Source organism: Engystomops pustulosus, chromosome 7, assembly GCF_040894005.1.
Source record: "Engystomops pustulosus chromosome 7, aEngPut4.maternal, whole genome shotgun sequence".
NCBI classification, from domain to species: Eukaryota; Metazoa; Chordata; class Amphibia; order Anura; family Leptodactylidae; genus Engystomops; species Engystomops pustulosus.
The window spans coordinates 50,550,490-50,570,685 of record NC_092417.1 but is presented as its reverse complement, the minus strand read 5'-3'; the positions used below and the strand labels follow the sequence as shown (position 1 = coordinate 50,570,685).

The window sequence follows — 20,196 nt, the reverse complement described above, 5'->3', positions numbered from 1 at the left end:
ATGCTACCTGCAGATAGGACACTATATACAATATGCTTGGCTCCTTCTGCTGTATAACATGCAATTTGCATATAGGACACTGAGCAACTTCCCTTATAATATGATATCTCCCTTTATAGAGAGGATTTTGGTTAAGTACACATGACATGAGGCTGCACAGATTGACACTGCTGAACAGGAAGAAGAATCCTGGTGACAGCTGTGGAAACTATGACATTATACTGTATCCACATAATCTGGAAGGCGCAGAGAGGTAAACACGCTCTTATCTCTCATGTTCTGTGTACATGGGAACCGGGCCTGAACACACCTGGAAATATGGCTAAATTTGGAGCCATGAATGGCCTCACAACGGCCTGCAAAAGAATAAATGTATATGTGTTTCTAATCATATAGTATGATGTGGCATGATGTCCCACGAAATCCCATCCCAACAACAAATTTATAAAGTACAACAAATCTGGACCTCTGGGATTAACCCCTTAATGACCGCCCTATCGGGATTCTACGGCGGTCATTAAGGGTACTTCTTCTGATGCGACGCCTTTCTACGGCGGCGCATCAGAAGAAGTTTTCGGGACACCGGGTCTCGCTGGTGCCGGTGTCGGGCTGTGATATCACAGCCCAGACCCGGCACTAACACCCGGGATCGGAAAAACTCCGATCCCGGGTGTTTAACCCCTTGCACGCCGCGGTCAAGCATGACCGCGGCGTGCAAGTGTGTCCCCCGTGGATCGGACCCCCCCGGTGTGCTTACAGGGGGATCCGATCCCTCCTGCCGCTGCCCCGGGTTCCGACGAGTGACCCGGGGCTGTCGGCTCCTCTTCTCACCGGGTCCTGCCTTCCTGGCAGGACCCGGCTGTAAGTAACTGAGCATGCGCAGCATGCTCAGTTACTTTCACTATACACTGCAATACAAGTGTATTGCAGTGTAAAGGCTTGAATAAGCGATCGGATGATCGCTTATTCAAGCCAAGAAGTAGAAAATGTAAAAAAGTAAAAAAAAAAAAATTAAATCTTTTTATAATATAATTAAATAAATAAATAAAATAAAAGTCCCATAATCTCCCCAGTAACACATAAAATGCAAATAAAGTATATAAAACACAAAACACGTACATATTTGGTATCACCGCGTCCGTATTAATCTGTACAATAAATCTAAATCAATATTGAACCCGCTCGGTGAACTACGTAAAAAAAAAACTCGAAAAACTTCCCATAATATACAATTTTTCATCAAACACCATCACAAAAAATGTTCTAAAAAGTGATCAAAAAAAGTTACGGTACCTAATATGATACGACTGAAAAGAACAACTGTTTTCGCAAAAAATAAGCCCTCAACCAGATCTGACAACAGAAAAATACAGAATTTATGGCCCTGAAAAGTTGTCAATAGTAAAAACAATGCGATTTTCTCCAATATTGGTTTTGCTCAGGAAAATTGAGCAAAATAAGAAAAACTATATAAATGAGGTATCACCGCAATCGTAGTGAACCAGAGAATAAAGATAAAATATTATTTTTACGTTACGGTGAGCGGGGGGGGGGGGCAAAATGCTCACAATCCAAAATAAAAATTGATGATTTTGTTTGTGTCCTTCTTGAAATAGTTAATAAAATCTCATGAATAAGCTTTAGACTCCCAAAATAAATTATTTATACATTGTATCTCATCCCATAAAAAATAAGCCCTCATATGATCGCATTACCAAAAAAAATTAAAATTTATAGGTCGTACAATGTGACAATACAAATCTGCTGTGAATGGCGCCTCCATTCATTCTGTACTCGGCCGTGCGCCCGTACAGCAGTTTACCACCACATATGTGGTATCAGTACACTCCGGAGGAATTGGGCATCAAGCGTTGCAGTGCGTTTCATCATTTAATTTATTCTGAAAATGTCAGTTTTGGCCTAAATGAATGTATTTCCAAAAAAATTCCATAGTTTCTAAATCGCAGGTCCATATTTTTTAACCCATGTGAAACACTTAAAGGGTTAATGGACTTAATAGAAGTTGTTTTACATATGTTGAGGGGTGAACTTTCTATAGTGGGGTAATTTATGAGGTTTTACTATTATTTAGGCCTCTCAAAGTCACTTGAAAGCTGAGTTGTCCCTCAAAATGTGAGTTATGGCAATTTTCATGAAAATAAGAAAAATCGCACCTAAAGTTCTGCACCTCATAACATCCTAGAAAAATGACCGGAAGCATAAAATATCATCCCAACATAAAGCAGATATTCTGTAAATGTTAATTATCAAACTTTTTGGGTAGTTTTACTTCCTGTCTGGAAACCAGAACATTTCAAACTTGGAAAATGAAGAATTTTTACAAACTTTTGCCAAATTTTCACTTTTTTTCAGAACGAAACGCAAAACTTATCACTTAAATTTTATAACTAACATGAAGTACAATGTGTCACGAGAAAACATTCTCAAAATCACCAGGATATGTTAAAGCGTTCCGAAGTTATAACCAATTATCGTGAGACATGTCAGATTTGAAAAATCGAGTCTGGTCAGTGAGCTGAAAACTAGTGTCGGTGATAAGGGGTTAAACTGGACTAAACATAAACATAGCAGCTTTTTCCTAAATTGGTCCCACTCCTGCCTTGGGGTTGTGTCAAGTATTGAATAGGGACAAATAGTGAACAGATCTGAGCTGAACTCCACGGTATGTGGGCATTTGTGTCACTGTCATGTTTTTCCTAACCCAAATCTCTTACCCTTAAACCTAAAACAAGAGTCAGATAAAGAAGCCCTCCTATCTCCTATATATGCTGAGATTGGATGCCAGACACCCTCAGCACCCCTTATTTCAGGGAGACATTGGGTGGGATGCTATTCTCAGGATGACCCCACAGTGAGGAAAGTGACACTTTGTTTCTCCAAACCGGGATGGCTTCCCTGAAAGGGCATGGGTTACAAGGAAATTGAGCAAAATATGTCAATACATCAAAGTTTTGGCAGATATTTATGGTATTACTAAGCTGCTTGCTGCCCATGTGTCCCCATTACCATCGGTGACAATAGTAAAAGCATGTCCGAGTCGCAACTAAGGCAGCAATGGCCTGTGCCCTGGGATTTGCAGCTTGGAACTGCGGATCGCTCACGTCACTGTGGAAAACAGGGTCATGGGCAGGAGCCCATAAAATGGGGGTGTGCTAGCCACAAAGACAATGGCTGGCACACAACATTGGTGTGTGTATCTATTACACCCTGTTAGTAAATCTGCCCTGCTATTCATAGTAACTAAGCACAGCTACTCTCCATTATATTGGATACATAGGCTAAGCAATAGTTCTATACCCTGTAGCAGAATATTGATATATTTACTGGTATTTAGTCTTGTTTTCCAGACGGGCCTATTATTCCTAATTCTTCTCATCTATACACAGCTACACAACAAAGAAGTGACTCTGTGGCTGATGTTACAGAGACTTGGAATTAACTTGCCGCCACAATCTGCTCCATTGCCGAAGGCCAAGTCAGTAAATAAGAAATAAATCACATACGTGGTAGTTATGTAAAACTCTGGCTACAATCACAGGCCTGACCCCGAATCCGTAGCTTCCGATACACTCAGGACGGGTTAGGAGAACCTGCTCTTATTGAAACATCATCTGTAATGACTATTTCTACAGGATACCTGTGAATATAAATGAATACAAAATGCCAAGGGCTGAGACACTAGCAAATCTCGCAAATGTCACAGACACAATTAAAGCCGCGTCTCCTCTGACTTTCCCTGAGCAGCACATGGAGATATCTTACTCTGAACGGCTGATATAGCTGGCGGTGTGTTATATACCAGGGCTATCTAGAATTAATGAGGGGACAGAAGGCAGCCAAAAGCTGGAAACATACTGTATATGTGCCGGGCCAGAGGAGATGTTCCCCCGGGACTGCGGTCATGGGGAACACATCATGTGCTATAACACGACCTGCTATGTGCAACCATAATGCTGTGAGATACTGGAACATTTATACATACTAGTGCTCCGATAATAATAACTGGTGTCCCCAATGTATTTTCTTGTCCCCGATGCCTTTGTACAAACAAAGCATAAAAATGCAAAACCCACAAACCCAATCTATTCCTAAAAGGACTTTCTTGTGGCAGATGTGCCGATAACTTTTCCTTGTAAAATCTGGTGAACCTGGCATTAGGCCCATTTCAAAGAAAATCTGCCATCAAAATCAAGCAAGATACACCAGGGGCACTTACTCATAGATTTGTGACTGTAGCAATATTCTTATATTTGTTAACCATGGGCTTCTTACTTCTTACTAAAATCGACTTTTAAAATTATGCAATGCAATGCTATGGAGGTCGTTAGCAGAGCCCCTCTGTGCTGCAGCTTCACAGGCTGTTACACTGTGCAGGAGCATTTTACCCTCCTACTATATTCTAAAACTTCCTGCTGCTAGGAGATTACAGAATGAAGGGGGAAGTAATGAGAGAGCAGGGGACAGGGAGACATTAAAACAGCCTGTGAAGCAGCAGCAAGGAGGGGATCTAGAAACATCCTCTAGAACACTTATGGCTCATTAGGATAATTTTAAAAGTTGATTTTAGAAGGAAGGAGGAGATGTATAACAAATATAGGAAGATTACCACAGTCACCTTGCCTAGATCTATTTGTAAGTGCCCCTAGATATTGATAGTAGATTTCCAATAATAGACTATTGTTGTATATTTTCTTAAAGTTGGCATCAATGTCAGACCTGGGGACTACAAACTTCTGACATAGTTTTATCAGTCTTCCTATTATTACTTCAGCACCAAAGAAATGATTATGAGAGATTATGTATTAAAAGGAACCGGTCACAAATTTTTTCATAAATACAGCTATTGACAGGTTCCCATAGGGCCCTGTAACTAAGTTTTTTTAGCTAAAAATTGTTTCACTTACATTCCCATAAATCAGTGATGGCGAACCTATGGCATGGGTGCCAGAGGTGGCACTCAGAGCCCTTTCTGTGGGCACTCTGGCCATCAGCCCAGGATAGAGTTCACCAAACAGGAACAAATCCATTAAATCTTCCTGCAGTCGTAGGCAACTTATGAATTTGTACTCTTTCAACTGTATTGGTGGCCTCAGGCGGCCGATATAATTAAAGAAGTGGAAGAACAGGTAGCACTAAGCTACTGCTTAAAATGGCACGTTGGCACATCAGGGTAAATAAGTGGGTTTTGGTTGTAGTTTGGGCACTCGGTCTCTAAAAGGTTCTCCATCACTGCCATAAATCATCTTTATCTTAGATTGTCTGGCAACAGAGGGGCGTGTCCTGATAGGTAGGCCCCTCCCATCTACTCCTCCTCATGCCTTATGCCTCCTCACTATTCAGCACTTCATGTCATGTAACCAGGGTGATATCATCTCCCCTCATATAGTGGCCTCCTGACGTCCTCCATCTCCCCTCATATAGTGGCCTCCTGACGTCCTCCTCCATTTCCCCTCATATAGTGGCCACCTGTCCTCCTCCATTTCCCCTCATATAGTGGCCTCCTGTCCTCCTCCATCTCCCCTCATATAGTGGCCTCCTGTCTTCCTCCATTTCCCCTCATATAGTGGCCTCCTCCATTTCCCCTCATATAGTGGCCTCCTCCATTTCCCCTCATATAGTGGCCTCCTGTCCTCCATCTCCCCTCATATAGTGGCCTCCTGTCCTCCATCTCCCCTCATATAGTGGCCTCCTGTCGTCCTCCATCTCCCCTCATATAGTGGCCTCCTGTCGTCCTCCATCTCCCCTCATATAGTGGCCTCCTGTCCTCCTCCATTTCCCCTCATATAGTGGCCTCCTCCATCTCCCCTCATATAGTGGCCTCCTCCATTTCCCCTCATATAGTGGCCTCCTCCATTTCCCCTCATATAGTGGCCTCCTATCCTTCATTTCGCCTCATATAGTGGCCTCCTATCCTTCATTTCGCCTCATATAGTGGCCTCCTCCATCTCTGCTCATATAGTGGCCTCATGTCCTAAATCTCCCCACATATAGCAGCTTCCTGGCCTCCTTCATCTCCCCTCACATAGTGGCCTCCTGTCCTCCATTTCCCCTCATATAGTGGCCTCCTGTCCTCCTCCATCTCCCCTCACATAGTGGCCTCCTGTCCTCCATTTCCCCTCATATAGTGTCCTCCTCCATCTCCCCTCATACAGTGGCCTCCTGTCCTCCTCCATCTCCCCTCATATAGTGGCCTCCTGTCCTCCATCTCCCCTCATACAGTGGCCTCCTCCATCTGCCCTCATATAGAGGCCTCCTGTCCTCCACCTCCCCTCATATAGTAGCCCCTGTTACTGCGTATTAAACAAGTAATAAAAAAAAAAGTTGCTACTTACCTTTCCTCATTTCCCTGCAGTCCAGCTTCCTACTCTCCCCAGAGCTCTGAGATGATGGAGGAGGGGGGCGCGGCCAGCCAGGGGAGGGGTTACCTCCACAAATCGCAGAGATGTATGGAGGCAGCAGGAGCTGATCCCACCACCTGGTCCCTGTTCTGCATCTCTAATTTTGCAAATGTAAAGGGTATAGGACCTTAGATGACATCAACCTGGTCACATGACATAAATGTAACACAAGGCACTGTGTAAGAAAAATTTACAAAACACTTATAAATAAGGAGGCAGGGCAGTGATTTAATATCAGCAAAAATATGTTTGCAAATACCCATATATAGCCCTCAAAAACACAGAGCTCACAGTTGAGAACTGGTCCATTATTCCAACTTCAAAACTGAAGCTCAACATTTATGGTATAAGCTCTTTCCTAAATCAATCACAAGGAAAAAAAACTGAGATTTCATGCAGTAATAGGCTTTACATTAAGCACCTCCACTGCCATGATTTTCCTTTATGTGCATATAAACAGTGTTTACACTCTAGGAGATGATACACACACAGGGCAGTGACTTGAAGAGACACCGAGCTGTCAGTCAAAATAAAGGGTGTGGCTCATTGGCTGCCTGGGAGAGGAAAAGAGTCATATCTTGAATAAAAGAGTCAAGTAAGCTAATTTGTATATCAAAAATGTCTGTAATTAAGGTAAAGTGCCTCACTGGAAATGGTGATATGGGGAGGTCTTGCAACTCTTTACCAGCAGGCATTGGTCATTTCGAGGGTGAAATTCTGGTGACCGGTCTTCTTTAAAGGAGGAGGAGGGGGAGGCTTTACAATGCAACAGAACATTAGAGATTTATACAGCTGGCACCGGGCGCTCAGGGTTTCTCTCCGCTGAATAGCTTACATGAAATAAAGTCTGCTGAGCAGTCAGCCAGCGACAGGAGCTTCATGTCCAAGAAAAAGCTGGCACGATACACCCTTTAAATCCATTGTATGTGCCCACTCACCATCCACAACTGAGCCGACAACACCATAGCCCGTACACAGCTTAATAAATGCTACGTTTAACCATTACAGGAACACAACACAAGAAAGCTGACTCCTCTCCTGATGTGTGATTTCTTCCTTAAAATACCAGTTAGGGTGCATTCCCCACGCCTGTTATGGGGCCATGATTTGCGACCTGATCACAGCCCCCATAGACTTTTATGGCTCCCGATCATGGTGAGCACATGGTGTCTCATCCCAACGTGACCGAGTCAGACGGCCACTCATCAAGCTATGGATGGAGGAGGGTTGCGTTTTTTAATGGACTGCTTAAAAACGAGCCAAAAACATTCAAAACGCCACGTGTGCCATCACCCCGAGGAACAAACTTCCAGGATGGAAGTGGAAAAAATGTCCCATCAGTGCTCACAACATATAGGGGCGCGATCTATAGACAGTGCAGAAGGTAACATCCCCATTTAGAGGAGGAAGAGCATAATACAGACCATAAGCGTTGGTGGCCTCATTTCATAAATAAAAAGAGAGGTAAGGGGGCAAAGCAAGCCCTCTACATTCATAAAGAGTTAAATAAAAGTCAAGCTACTGCTTCTAGCTTCCGCAGATGCCAGCTCTATAGGACTTATCGGCATGATGAATTCTCCCAAATATCGCTTCACCTGCCACAATAAATGTGGCTGACACCTCAGTGTCCAGGCAACAGGTGCACATGAATGACTGAAATTGATGTCTACATTTCCTGAGCCTGTAACAAGCTGCGGGCTGTCACTCCCAGGACACAATTTTGGTAGATCAGGAGATTAATTTCCGGTTTGGATGGAGCTTGAGGTTATTACATGGCTTATTCCTTTAAGAGGGACACGTCTGTCATTTCTTGTTCTAATCGAGTTCTAAAACAAGATTATTACGGAAGTCACTGTGACAACATAAAGTTCTGGTGTATATACCGGGTCCATGATCGGTATCTATATCATAGGGCTGGTATTGTGTCACCAACCTCCTAGGTCATCTCCGCCAAGACAGTGTGGCATTGGAAGATATTTAGTAATCCAATAAATGGGCATCAAACCAGTCAGACATTCCCTATATACAGGGTTGAACCTCAACTCTCTGCTACCCGAGACGAGCTACAGAATGGCGCCCCCTCTTCCCCAGCGAGTAGTAATGTATCAGGTAATTCATTTAGTAAGTGGGTTCTGTTCTGTAGCAGGTGACTGTGCCCCTTATGCTGCCCCCATCTTGATGCAGGGGGTGCTGCTTGAGGCATGGGTGGTGTGCCCTTGCCTGTATATTTCAGGAATATTAAATAAATGATTATTATACTATATCCATTAACATTTGAATAAGTAAAACACACATCATCGTGGCAATACAAAAGTTGCTGTCCAATAATTTATTTATTGCAATAAGAAACCAGGGACAACAGGCCGGCAGTACTTGTTACCATGACCCGATATAAACTATGCAGTCCCTACACGGCCAGGATCCTGTCATTTGTCACTGGAGAAACATGTTGGAAAGGTACAAGTCACATATTCCATCTGTGTGACACCGGCCGGGCTTGTGCCACTCACTGAAGGGCTCATACATTTATACTCCACTACAATGAAGGAGATGACTGAATGCTCATTGACCGATTAGGAAAATCACAACTGAAGTTATTATCCCTGGATTCTGATCCCTGATAACACAGGAAGTAAAATAGTGTAATATAAAGCATCATCCACAGACTTCCACAGATATGGAACAGGCAATCTAGGGAGAAGCGACCACCACCTTGAAGGAGATCCATCATGATTATGCACACGGCAGCCCTGTACACTGTATACAGGGACATACATAGAGGATAGCCCTGTACACTGTATACAGGGACATACATACAGGATAGCCCTGTACACTGTATACAGGGACATACATACAGGATAGCCCTGTACACAGGGACATACATACAGCATAGCCCTGTACACTGTATACAGGGACATACATACAGCATAGCCCTGTACACTGTACACAGGGACATACATACAGCATAGCCCTGTACACTGTACACAGGGACATACATACAGCATAGCCCTGTACACTGTACACAGGGACATACATACAGCATAGCCCTGTACACTGTATACAGGGACATACATACAGCATAGTCCTGTACACTGTATACAGGGACATACATACAGCATAGCCCTGTACACTGTATACAGGGACATACATACAGCATAGCCCTGTACACTGTACACAGGGACATACATACAGCATAGCCCTGTACACTGTACACAGGGACATACATACAGCATAGTCCTGTACACTGTATACAAGGACATACATACAGGATAGCCCTGTACACTGTACACAGGGACATACATACAGCATAGCCCTGTACACTGTATACAGGGACATACATACAGCATAGTCCTGTACACTGTATACAGGGACATACATACAGCATAGCCCTGTACACTGTATACAGGGACATACATACAGCATAGCCCTGTACACTGTACACAGGGACATACATACAGCATAGTCCTGTACACTGTATACAAGGACATACATACAGGATAGCCCTGTACACAGGGACATACATACAGCATAGCCCTGTGCCCTGTACACAGGGACATACATACAGCATAGCCCTGTACACTGTATACAGGGACATACATACAGCATAGTCCTGTACACTGTATACAGGGACATACATACAGCATAGCCCTGTACACTGTATACAGGGTCATACACACAGCATAGCCCTGTACACTGTATACAGGGGCATACATACAGCATAGCCCTGTATACAGGGTGATACATACAGCATAGCCCTGTACACTGTATACAGGGTGATACATACAGCATAGCCCTGTACACTGTATACAGGGACATACATACAGCATAGCCCTGTACACTGTATACAGGGTCATACATACAGCATAGCCCTGTACACTGTATACAGGGGCATAAATACAGCATAGCCCTGTACACTGTATACAGGGTCATACATACAGCATAGCCCTGTACACTGTATACAGGGGCATACATACAGCATAGCACTGTACACTGTATACAGGGGCATACACGCAGCATAGCACTGTACACCCTATACAGGGGCATACACGCAGGAAAGCCCCGTACACTGTATACAGGGTGATACATACAGCATAGCCCTGTACACTGTATACAGGGTCATACATACAGCATAGCCCTGTACACTGTATACAGGGTCATACATACAGCATAGCCCTGTACACTGTATATAGGGGCATACATACAGCATAGCCCTGTACACTGTATACAGGGGCATACATACAGCATAGCCCTGTACACTGTATACAGGGGCATACATACAGGATAGCCCTGTACACTGTATACAGGGTCATACATACAGCATAGCCCTGTACACTGTATAGAGGGTCATACACACAGCATAGCCCTGTACACTGTATACAGGGTCATACATACAGGATAGCCCTGTACACTGTATACAGGGTGATACATACAGCATAGCCCTGTACACTGTATACAGGGACATACATACAGCATAGCCCTGTACACTGTATACAGGGTGATACATACAGCATAGCCCTGTACAATGTATACAGGGTCATACATACAGCATAGCCCTGTACACTGTATACAGGGTCATACATACAGGATAGCCCTGTACACTGTACACAGGGACATACATACAGCATAGTCCTGTACACTGTATACAAGGACATACATACAGGATAGCCCTGTACACAGGGACATACATACAGCATAGCCCTGTGCCCTGTACACAGGGACATACATACAGCATAGCCCTGTACACTGTATACAGGGACATACATACAGCATAGTCCTGTACACTGTATACAGGGACATACATACAGCATAGCCCTGTACACTGTATACAGGGTCATACACACAGCATAGCCCTGTACACTGTATACAGGGGCATACATACAGCATAGCCCTGTATACAGGGTGATACATACAGCATAGCCCTGTACACTGTATACAGGGTGATACATACAGCATAGCCCTGTACACTGTATACAGGGACATACATACAGCATAGCCCTGTACACTGTATACAGGGTCATACATACAGCATAGCCCTGTACACTGTATACAGGGGCATAAATACAGCATAGCCCTGTACACTGTATACAGGGTCATACATACAGCATAGCCCTGTACACTGTATACAGGGGCATACATACAGCATAGCACTGTACACTGTATACAGGGGCATACACGCAGCATAGCACTGTACACCCTATACAGGGGCATACACGCAGGAAAGCCCCGTACACTGTATACAGGGTGATACATACAGCATAGCCCTGTACACTGTATACAGGGTCTTACATACAGCATAGCCCTGTACACTGTATACAGGGTCATACATACAGCATAGCCCTGTACACTGTATATAGGGGCATACATACAGCATAGCCCTGTACACTGTATACAGGGGCATACATACAGCATAGCCCTGTACACTGTATACAGGGGCATACATACAGGATAGCCCTGTACACTGTATACAGGGTCATACATACAGCATAGCCCTGTACACTGTATAGAGGGTCATACACACAGCATAGCCCTGTACACTGTATACAGGGTCATACATACAGGATAGCCCTGTACACTGTATACAGGGTGATACATACAGCATAGCCCTGTACACTGTATACAGGGACATACATACAGCATAGCCCTGTACACTGTATACAGGGTGATACATACAGCATAGCCCTGTACACTGTATACAGGGTCATACATACAGGATAGCCCTGTACACTGTATACAGGGTGATACATACAGCATAGCCCTGTACACTGTATACAGGGACATACATACAGCATAGCCCTGTACACTGTATACAGGGTCATACATACAGCATAGCCCTGTACAATGTATACAGGGGCATACACACAGCATAGCACTGTACACTGTATACAGGGTCATAAATGCAGGATAGCCCTGTACACTGTATACAGGGGCATACATACAGCATAGCCCTGTACACTGTATACAGGGTCATACACACAGCATAGCCCTGTACACTGTATACAGGGGCATACATACAGCATAGCCCTGTACACTGTACACAGGGACATACATACAGCATAGCCCTGTACACTGTACACAGGGACATACATACAGCATAGCCCTGTACACTGTATACAGGGACATACATACAGCATAGCCCTGTACACTGTATACAGGGTCATACATACAGGATAGCCCTGTACAATGTATACAGGGACATACATACAGCATAGCTCTGTACACTGTACACAGGGACATACATACAGCATAGCCCTGTACACTGTATACAGGGTCATACATACAGGATAGCCCTGTACAATGTATACAGGGTCATACATACAGCATAGCCCTGTACACTGTATACAGGGTCATACATACAGGATAGCCCTGTACACTGTATACAGGGTGATACATACAGCATAGCCCTGTACACTGTATACAGGGACATACATACAGCATAGCCCTGTACACTGTATACAGGGTCATACATACAGCATAGCCCTGTACAATGTATACAGGGGCATACACACAGCATAGCACTGTACACTGTATACAGGGTCATAAATGCAGGATAGCCCTGTACACTGTATACAGGGGCATACATACAGCATAGCCCTGTTCATTGTCATAGAGGTGTTGCCAGAGTAACATCAAACCATATCAATGTTCAGTTTTCCAATGAGGATTTTGATATGGATTGCCTATTTTTCAGAAAACAGAACTGGCAGCGTTCCAGTCTCAACAAAAGTTATTGGATTTTTCTGCTGGAAAATCATTAGCAAAACCTGCGCTGTGATCTAGCCCTAAAAATTGTCTAAAACTTTTAATGGTTCAGAACTTAGGGAAAATAACACATTTGGGCCAAGTCCACAGGCTCTTAGGGCTCATCACAAAAATTTCTGCATAAGGTACATGCAGATTCTGAGGTGGATTTCAGATTCCCATTCACTCTTTACCTGTGAATGGGGATTTATAAATATTCTCTTGCCTACAGTACAGACAATTGGTGGTAACTGTGTAGTCTGTGAAATCAACCTCCCAGCCAAAAGTGGGAGATAGAAGAACTGTAATCTAAGGAAAAAATAAATGCTTAACTTACAAGCCCAGTAAAGAGTAAGTGTAAGAGCAGGTTGGCTTAAGTGCATATAAGACGCCAGGCTTCCCAACCCATATTATCAGGGTGTGCAAGAGCCACCCAGCACCTTGTGTGAATAACAGGTTTGTACACTCTTCCTCAATGATTGGAGTGTTGCATGTGTCGCAGTGTTTACCTACTCTCCTCTGCCAAGGTCTATTTCATCTTCATACCCAGCGTGAGTGCGTCTATATGCCCTGAATAATAAACTGCATGAGCTGGTATCAGCGGGGGCCGAACGTGCGCCGAGCGAGCAGAATATACTGCAGGTAAAAATAGACCAGAGGAGCCTGGGTGTAGTGAATAGATTTTTAGATCTAAATAGAGATGTAGCAGTGCTGAGTTTAGCACATGGCTACCTTATGACGGAGTAAGTCTTCCCATGTTCACGTCTTCTCTATAAGAAGCTGTGAATGTCTGCACAGAGAATGCAGTAAGACTACCGCCGGCAGATGAGAATCACACCGGCCGTCATCCGTCATGGAGACGCTCATTGTGTGGTCCTCTCCCCGTGTATTCTGGGAGAAGTAGAAACTTTAACTCAAGAATATACAGAGGAACAGCTGAGCCAACACAGGATCACCGGTGTCCTTATTCTGTATAAGAGTAAATGATTTACAAGTTTATACTTAGAATTAAAAACACACACTTCCTCATTACAAAACAGAAGCATATGACCGGATCTTTAAGACTAACATTAAAACTTTAGATGGATCTTGTCCTTATGGTGACTATAAGATATCTCTATGGTCTCCTCCGGATCGGAATAGGTACAGCACACAAAGCAGCAACACTAGGATCATAAGCACCCAAAAAGTATGTGCATAGGGTAAAGAATCTGGAATAGTGACATGTAGTGACACAACCGTGACAAAGATTCACTACAATGACGTCCCAGCTGAACGTCCTCATTCCAGCTTCTATGACTGGTGCGCTCATTGACTGACCAGTCTGATATATAAAAAAATGGAAAGAACGCTACGCCAAGGGAATGTAGAGCAAAAGAAAACACATTTGCACCAATGCAAATGTGTTTTGGGGTTTGTTTCGGGTTAAAATTCTAAAAGAATCATGTGAATGGGTCATAAGTAGCGGCTGCTTTTATCGCGTGAATTTGTTCTCTACTTACATTTCTCTTTCCCCTTGGTCTCTATACATTCCTTGATGGAGTCTGTGATGCCCAAACTTGCAGCAGTGGGGAGCGGACCCAGCAGAGTCTCTATAGGAATAGGCTTGATAGTAGGCTCAAGGCTCTGTAGTTTGGTCTTCTCTGACAGTTCATGATAGAAATCCTTGTTCAGATGGTTTGCAGCAGCTTCCAGCTCCTCATCCTCCCGGTCATCTTCTCCTAGTATACTGCAGGAGTCATCTGTATCTAGGGGGAAGCAGTCAGCATCTAAACATGAAGAAACAACATTGTAAACTTTCTAAAAGTCATCATGGCGACTTTATTTTTCAAATACTGTATTTTTTTTTACATACTTAGTTTATACTACTTTATTCAATGCATAGAAAGCTATAAGAGATAAAACAGTGCAATAAACAAAATAATTGATTCTAGTTGATCACGGGTTACTTTGAGTCTAAAAACACTAGCTTTGTGGCAGGACCGATCGCTTAGCTTCTGCAGTCACTTGAGAGGTTAAACCGGCACAATTAGCAGTATCCCCAATTACATTTGTTAGATGGGGGTGTCTGCTGTATAATGATATGGAGCAGACAACTCTCCCGAGCCACCCTATAAGACCAATGATGTACAAAGTATTTCCCTGTATACCAGCTTCTCACAGCGTGTATTGTATTATACTAAGAGAAGGTCAATCCAAAAAAGCATCCCCTGGGTCTGCTATACATGACTATCAATCGCCCTCATCCACAAAGTTCTGCACAGTGCTGCACCCACCGACTTCTCTCCCCTGATCTCAGCCTAACCCCCAACCCGTGCTCTATGATCTTCCAGTTATCAAAGATTACTTCCTTAATTCAAATTTCCCATTCAGGTCTCCAGGACTTCTCCCCAGCTGCACCTATTCACTGGAATGCACTACTTCAAACTATCAGGCTAATACCCAACTACCAATCTATAACCCCATCTTTTCAGGCAGACCTATCACATTACCTACCTGCAGGTAACTTTCACCTTCTTTTCTGTAGACCTCTACTGATTTCTCCTCTTGTCTATGTAATCCCTCACCTCTTGATCCCATTAAACAAGTTTTACTGCAAACCCGGTTTCCGGTAAATATTGATGTCAGCTGGTAACTGGTTCATTCAGCATTATTTATCTATTTATTTTTCCCCTTAAAGAATGGTTGGACCATTGTACAATTCGCCTTCCATGTCACCCCTTCATCCTAACATAGATTGTTAGCTCTTACGAGCAGGGCCCTCATTCCTATTATGTCATATTCCTATGTTATTACTCTATAATGCCTTATTTTGTTTGTATATGTACCCCATGATCTGTACAGCGCTGCAGATTATGATGAGGCTACAGAAACAGAGATTAGTAATTATTAACAAGTCTCACCCTCTTTGCTGTAAGAAGCGTAGATTCCTTTAGGCTTCGGCCGGCTACTCTCCAGCTCATTCTCTATTTCGTCCTGATAAGATGTGATTTCTCCTGTTATAAAACCAAGGACAGAAAATATTTCAGGAACATGGATCCAAGCATAAAATGTAATGGGTTCAGACAGGCTGCGAAAAAGATGTCTGCTGTCTTCCTGGTTGTGCCTGGTACTACAGCTAGGTCCTATTTAGATGAATGGGGCCTAGCTGCCATTCCAGTCACAGCCATAGACAGGGGTGGCACTCTTTCCAGAAGAAAACAACGTTATTGTTTTTTTAATCCTAGACAAGAGAATTGAACATTACCTTCCACATCGTCCAGTTTTTTTGCCAATTCTTGTTCAAGCTGAAATGATAAATGTTAGACGATTTTGGTTTGTTTTTTTCTTTTTTTAAAGGTTCTGCTGTCCAATTATTGTCAGTATTATTTTTTTGTTTGCACACAAGTTATAAAACTTTTCATTCATTTCACTCTTTAAGGCGACATTCACATTTGCATTCTGGCCAGGATTGATGATCTATCGCTTACTGCAGGTTTTTTATTCTTTTAGTTTGGAGACCCAAATAGTGAAAAAATGGTTGCTTTCTTACCCAAACAGCCACACGCTGACTATGGTGTGTTCTCATATTGCAGATCAGCTTTATAGAGATGAATGGAGCGAAGATACAATACCACTCACTCACTACTGATGCTCACGGGTGGAGTGTTATTGGAAGAAAGCTGCCACGGACAACCCCTTTAATGAGCTGTATGTGTTTATGTGGAGACTATATATCTATCCAGTGAATTGATGTGTAATTAATAATAATAATTTATTTGTAAAGCGCACACAAATTATGCAGCGCCACACAAAGCTTGTCAAATCAGTCCCAGTCTTGATGGGACTCACAATCTAATCAACCTACCAGTATGTTTTGGAGTGTGGGAGGAAACCGGAGGACCTGGAGGAAACCAACGCAAACACGGAGAGAACATACTAACTCTTTGTTGATGTTGACCTGGATGGTACGTGAACCCAGGACCACAGCACTGCAAGGCTGTAGTGCTAACCACTGAGTCACTGTGCTTCCCAGCAGAGCTGTGTATGTATATGCACTATTTATAGATGTATAAATACACTGCGCCCCCATTGAATTCAGTGGGAATGCAATTTTGCCATGGATTTTCCCAATCTATGGAAAAAGCCATTGTATGAAATGACCCTAATGATGAATTAAAGAGAACCCGTCAGGCAAAATAACCCCCCTTAACTAAATATATTTTCATAAACTGCCATTAGAGAGCATTGACTCTATCCCTTCATTGTCCCTCTACATGCCTGTAAACCTAAGCAATTAGGTCCTACAGCTGTATGCAAATGACCTGTGAAATGTTCAATGAGTCATTAGCATATTCAAGCTGTCCGGCTTATTCATGAGTGGGAGGCACAGCCACAACCCCCAGTGCTTGACTGACAGCCTGTATAATGATGTAAGGTATAATGGTGTAATGGCTCCTCCATGTGCTTCCTGGTTGCCACGCCCCCTGCAGCCTGTGTGTGTGTGTATTGGAGAGATACAACAGCTCCAGGATGCAGCCATGTTACAGCAGAACATGTCAGGCACTTGTGTAGCAGATGTCTGTGTCTCTGTGTATTAGGAGGATGCAGCATGTCAGCAGATAAAGCACACACACTAACAATGCTTTACAATACATTACGCACAGACCTGAGCAGGGGGAGGAGAGGGGAGGGGTAACAGGGGTGACATCACTGCCTCTGGCCATGTGACCAGCCTCATTTACATAATAAAGAAAATAGGATTATGCAATGATTAATGTATAAATTGACTAGATAAAGGCTGGGGTGGGATCCTTGTGAGCTGCTCCAACAGGTAGTGGTGACAGGACTAGTGACACAGACCTGATGACAGGTGTCCTTTAATGGCTAACACAGAGCTTACCTGCTGTATCCTGACCTTCCTCTGACCCGCAATAAAGGAAGGAGGATCACACTCCTTATCCAAATCTATCTTCATGAACTCATCTATTGTCAATTGACTTGTTGGCGTGTCTTCAAATTCTGTTAACCTACAAATGGTCAGGTATGACAGTAAATATATCACATGTGGAAAACACAGCAGGAAAACATGCAGAGAACGGTATGAGACAAACTCTAACCCCCTTCCCCAACACTAGAACAACCAAAATTAGTTTCAGATTCTCCTCTTGTTCCATTACTGTCTGCACGCCCCTCAGTCATGACCACTCTCATATAAGTCAGATTTGAGACTTTTTGGCCAAAAAAGGTTACATTTTACTGCACAACTAATTCCTAAATACTCTATATATCAGGAGAGGATCGGAGGGAACTTGTGTGCTAAATTTGCCACTTTTTGAAAAGTCGCACTTCCAAAATCTGGACTGACATCTGGACTCACTCGATAAATAAGTAAACTGGCAAATGTGGCCAAAAAAAGTTAATCTTTCCAAAAAATCATGAGCTGAGACAATTTTGAAACATTTGTACGTCAGAAAACCAAAGTAACTACAATGATAAATTCTAAGTGTATGTAATATTTTTGCTAAATTTCTCGCAGCGAAATGTTTTTGTGAGTTTTTTTGTTCCTCGTCACACCCGGAATATGGTGGTGGTACTATGCACAAGGGATAAAACAAATTCATATCAGTGAAATGCATGTCAATAACACATTTCTTTCCCTTAGGTCTCTTTCCCACAAACTATTTTCTCATATGAACATTGTCCGCATCTACATGACAGAACTCTGACTCATTGATAGTCTATTGTGCCATTAGCACGTCCTAGGTTTTCCACGGTCTATTAATCTGATCCAATCCGTTCCTAGAAAATGCAGCACCTAGAAAAAACTCGCACCTCAAAGTCAATGGGTGGAAAAACGGATGGAACTCAGAAGTTTTCCTTTGTGCGGTTAGTTTTTTTATGCACGTTTTCCAAGGAATTAGCTTAGAGCTTAAAGATCCGGATATGAAAACCTGCCATAACGCGGCTTTCAGTAGGATGACAGAACGGTTGGTTAGATAGCACAAGGCCTGAAACTGTGATTAAAATCGTACAATTTGACACTCGGTTCAAGAAAAACTGCCTCACTCATTAAAAAATATAGATTTTTTTTTTTACCACATGAGTAAAATTTGTTAATACAATGAACTTTTATGAGGTTGGTTATCATGGGATTAGCAGCATTGGGACCTGGACAAATCTGGTTCCATAATTGTCAGCAGTTCCCGAGGATGTTCACATCGTTAGGATAATAGGGTTGAAGATGAGATGTAAACATGGTGGATGCTTTATGGAAATCTACCATTTGTTTATATGCATTGTGAACCAAACATACCTTGAGAATGCAGTAGTGACACCGATGCAGAAACGTGTCTAGTTTAATCCCTGATCCAAGTGGTTTTGCTATAAAATTCAGGACCTTGGGAAAGCTGGGTGAAGACTGCCTGCCATGTATAAACAAAGAGCCACGCGAGCTGTCCATAGAGGACTAATCAGCCGGAGCTGGATGATTCATACACAGCAGCTGGGGGATGGTTCAGCAATTGATTACTTCTACCTGTCAGGGACAACACAGTGAATACATCGTTCTCTGAAGCAGTGAATAATTAGGGAAAGAGGAGAAGTGCCAGAGCAGCCACAGGAGCGACAGAGCTTCATTATCATATTTTTTATAATTGTTTTTTTCAACAAAACCACTCAGTTCAGGGATTAAACAAGATATGTTTCTGCACCAGCGTAGCTGCAGCATTCTCAAAGTATGTTTGCTTCATAATGCATAAAAGCAAATGGTAGGTTTCCTTTAAGAGGTTAAGCTGAACAAAGACATTCAACATCTCAGAAAATTGCAAATGAGCCGTTGTGGCCACAAGATTAAAAGTCTCAAGCAGGTCTACAGTTTTGTCATATGTGCTGCCTTGACAGACTCAGCTGGATGCATGAAAAACAGTAAAAGCTCATTTTGCGTCTACTTCTCGCTTTAATAACTGTAAACAGCGCGGATGAAAGCGACACCGGATCATTCTAAAACTGACAATCAGGCTTTGTGGAGTGGCACAGTAAATACAGTCATATCTTCATA

General features: G+C 43.0%; 1 protein-coding gene across 3 annotated transcripts in view; it reads right to left on the bottom strand.

Moving 5' to 3' along the window:
• BRF1 (BRF1 general transcription factor IIIB subunit) overlaps nt 1–20,196 on the bottom strand; it is a 216,706-nt gene that overhangs the window by 84,643 nt on the left and 111,867 nt on the right. For 2 of the 3 annotated variants that reach the window (XM_072115866.1, XM_072115867.1), the window contains exons 8-11: nt 18,040–18,166; nt 16,405–16,444; nt 16,061–16,153; nt 14,660–14,926 (exon numbers count right to left, since the gene is read on the bottom strand). In XM_072115866.1, coding sequence (XP_071971967.1) covers nt 14,660–14,926; nt 16,061–16,153; nt 16,405–16,444; nt 18,040–18,166 — 527 coding nt within the window. The remainder of the gene's footprint in view (nt 1–14,659; nt 14,927–16,060; nt 16,154–16,404; nt 16,445–18,039; nt 18,167–20,196) is intronic. The other variant, XM_072115868.1, reaches the window with a different exon arrangement.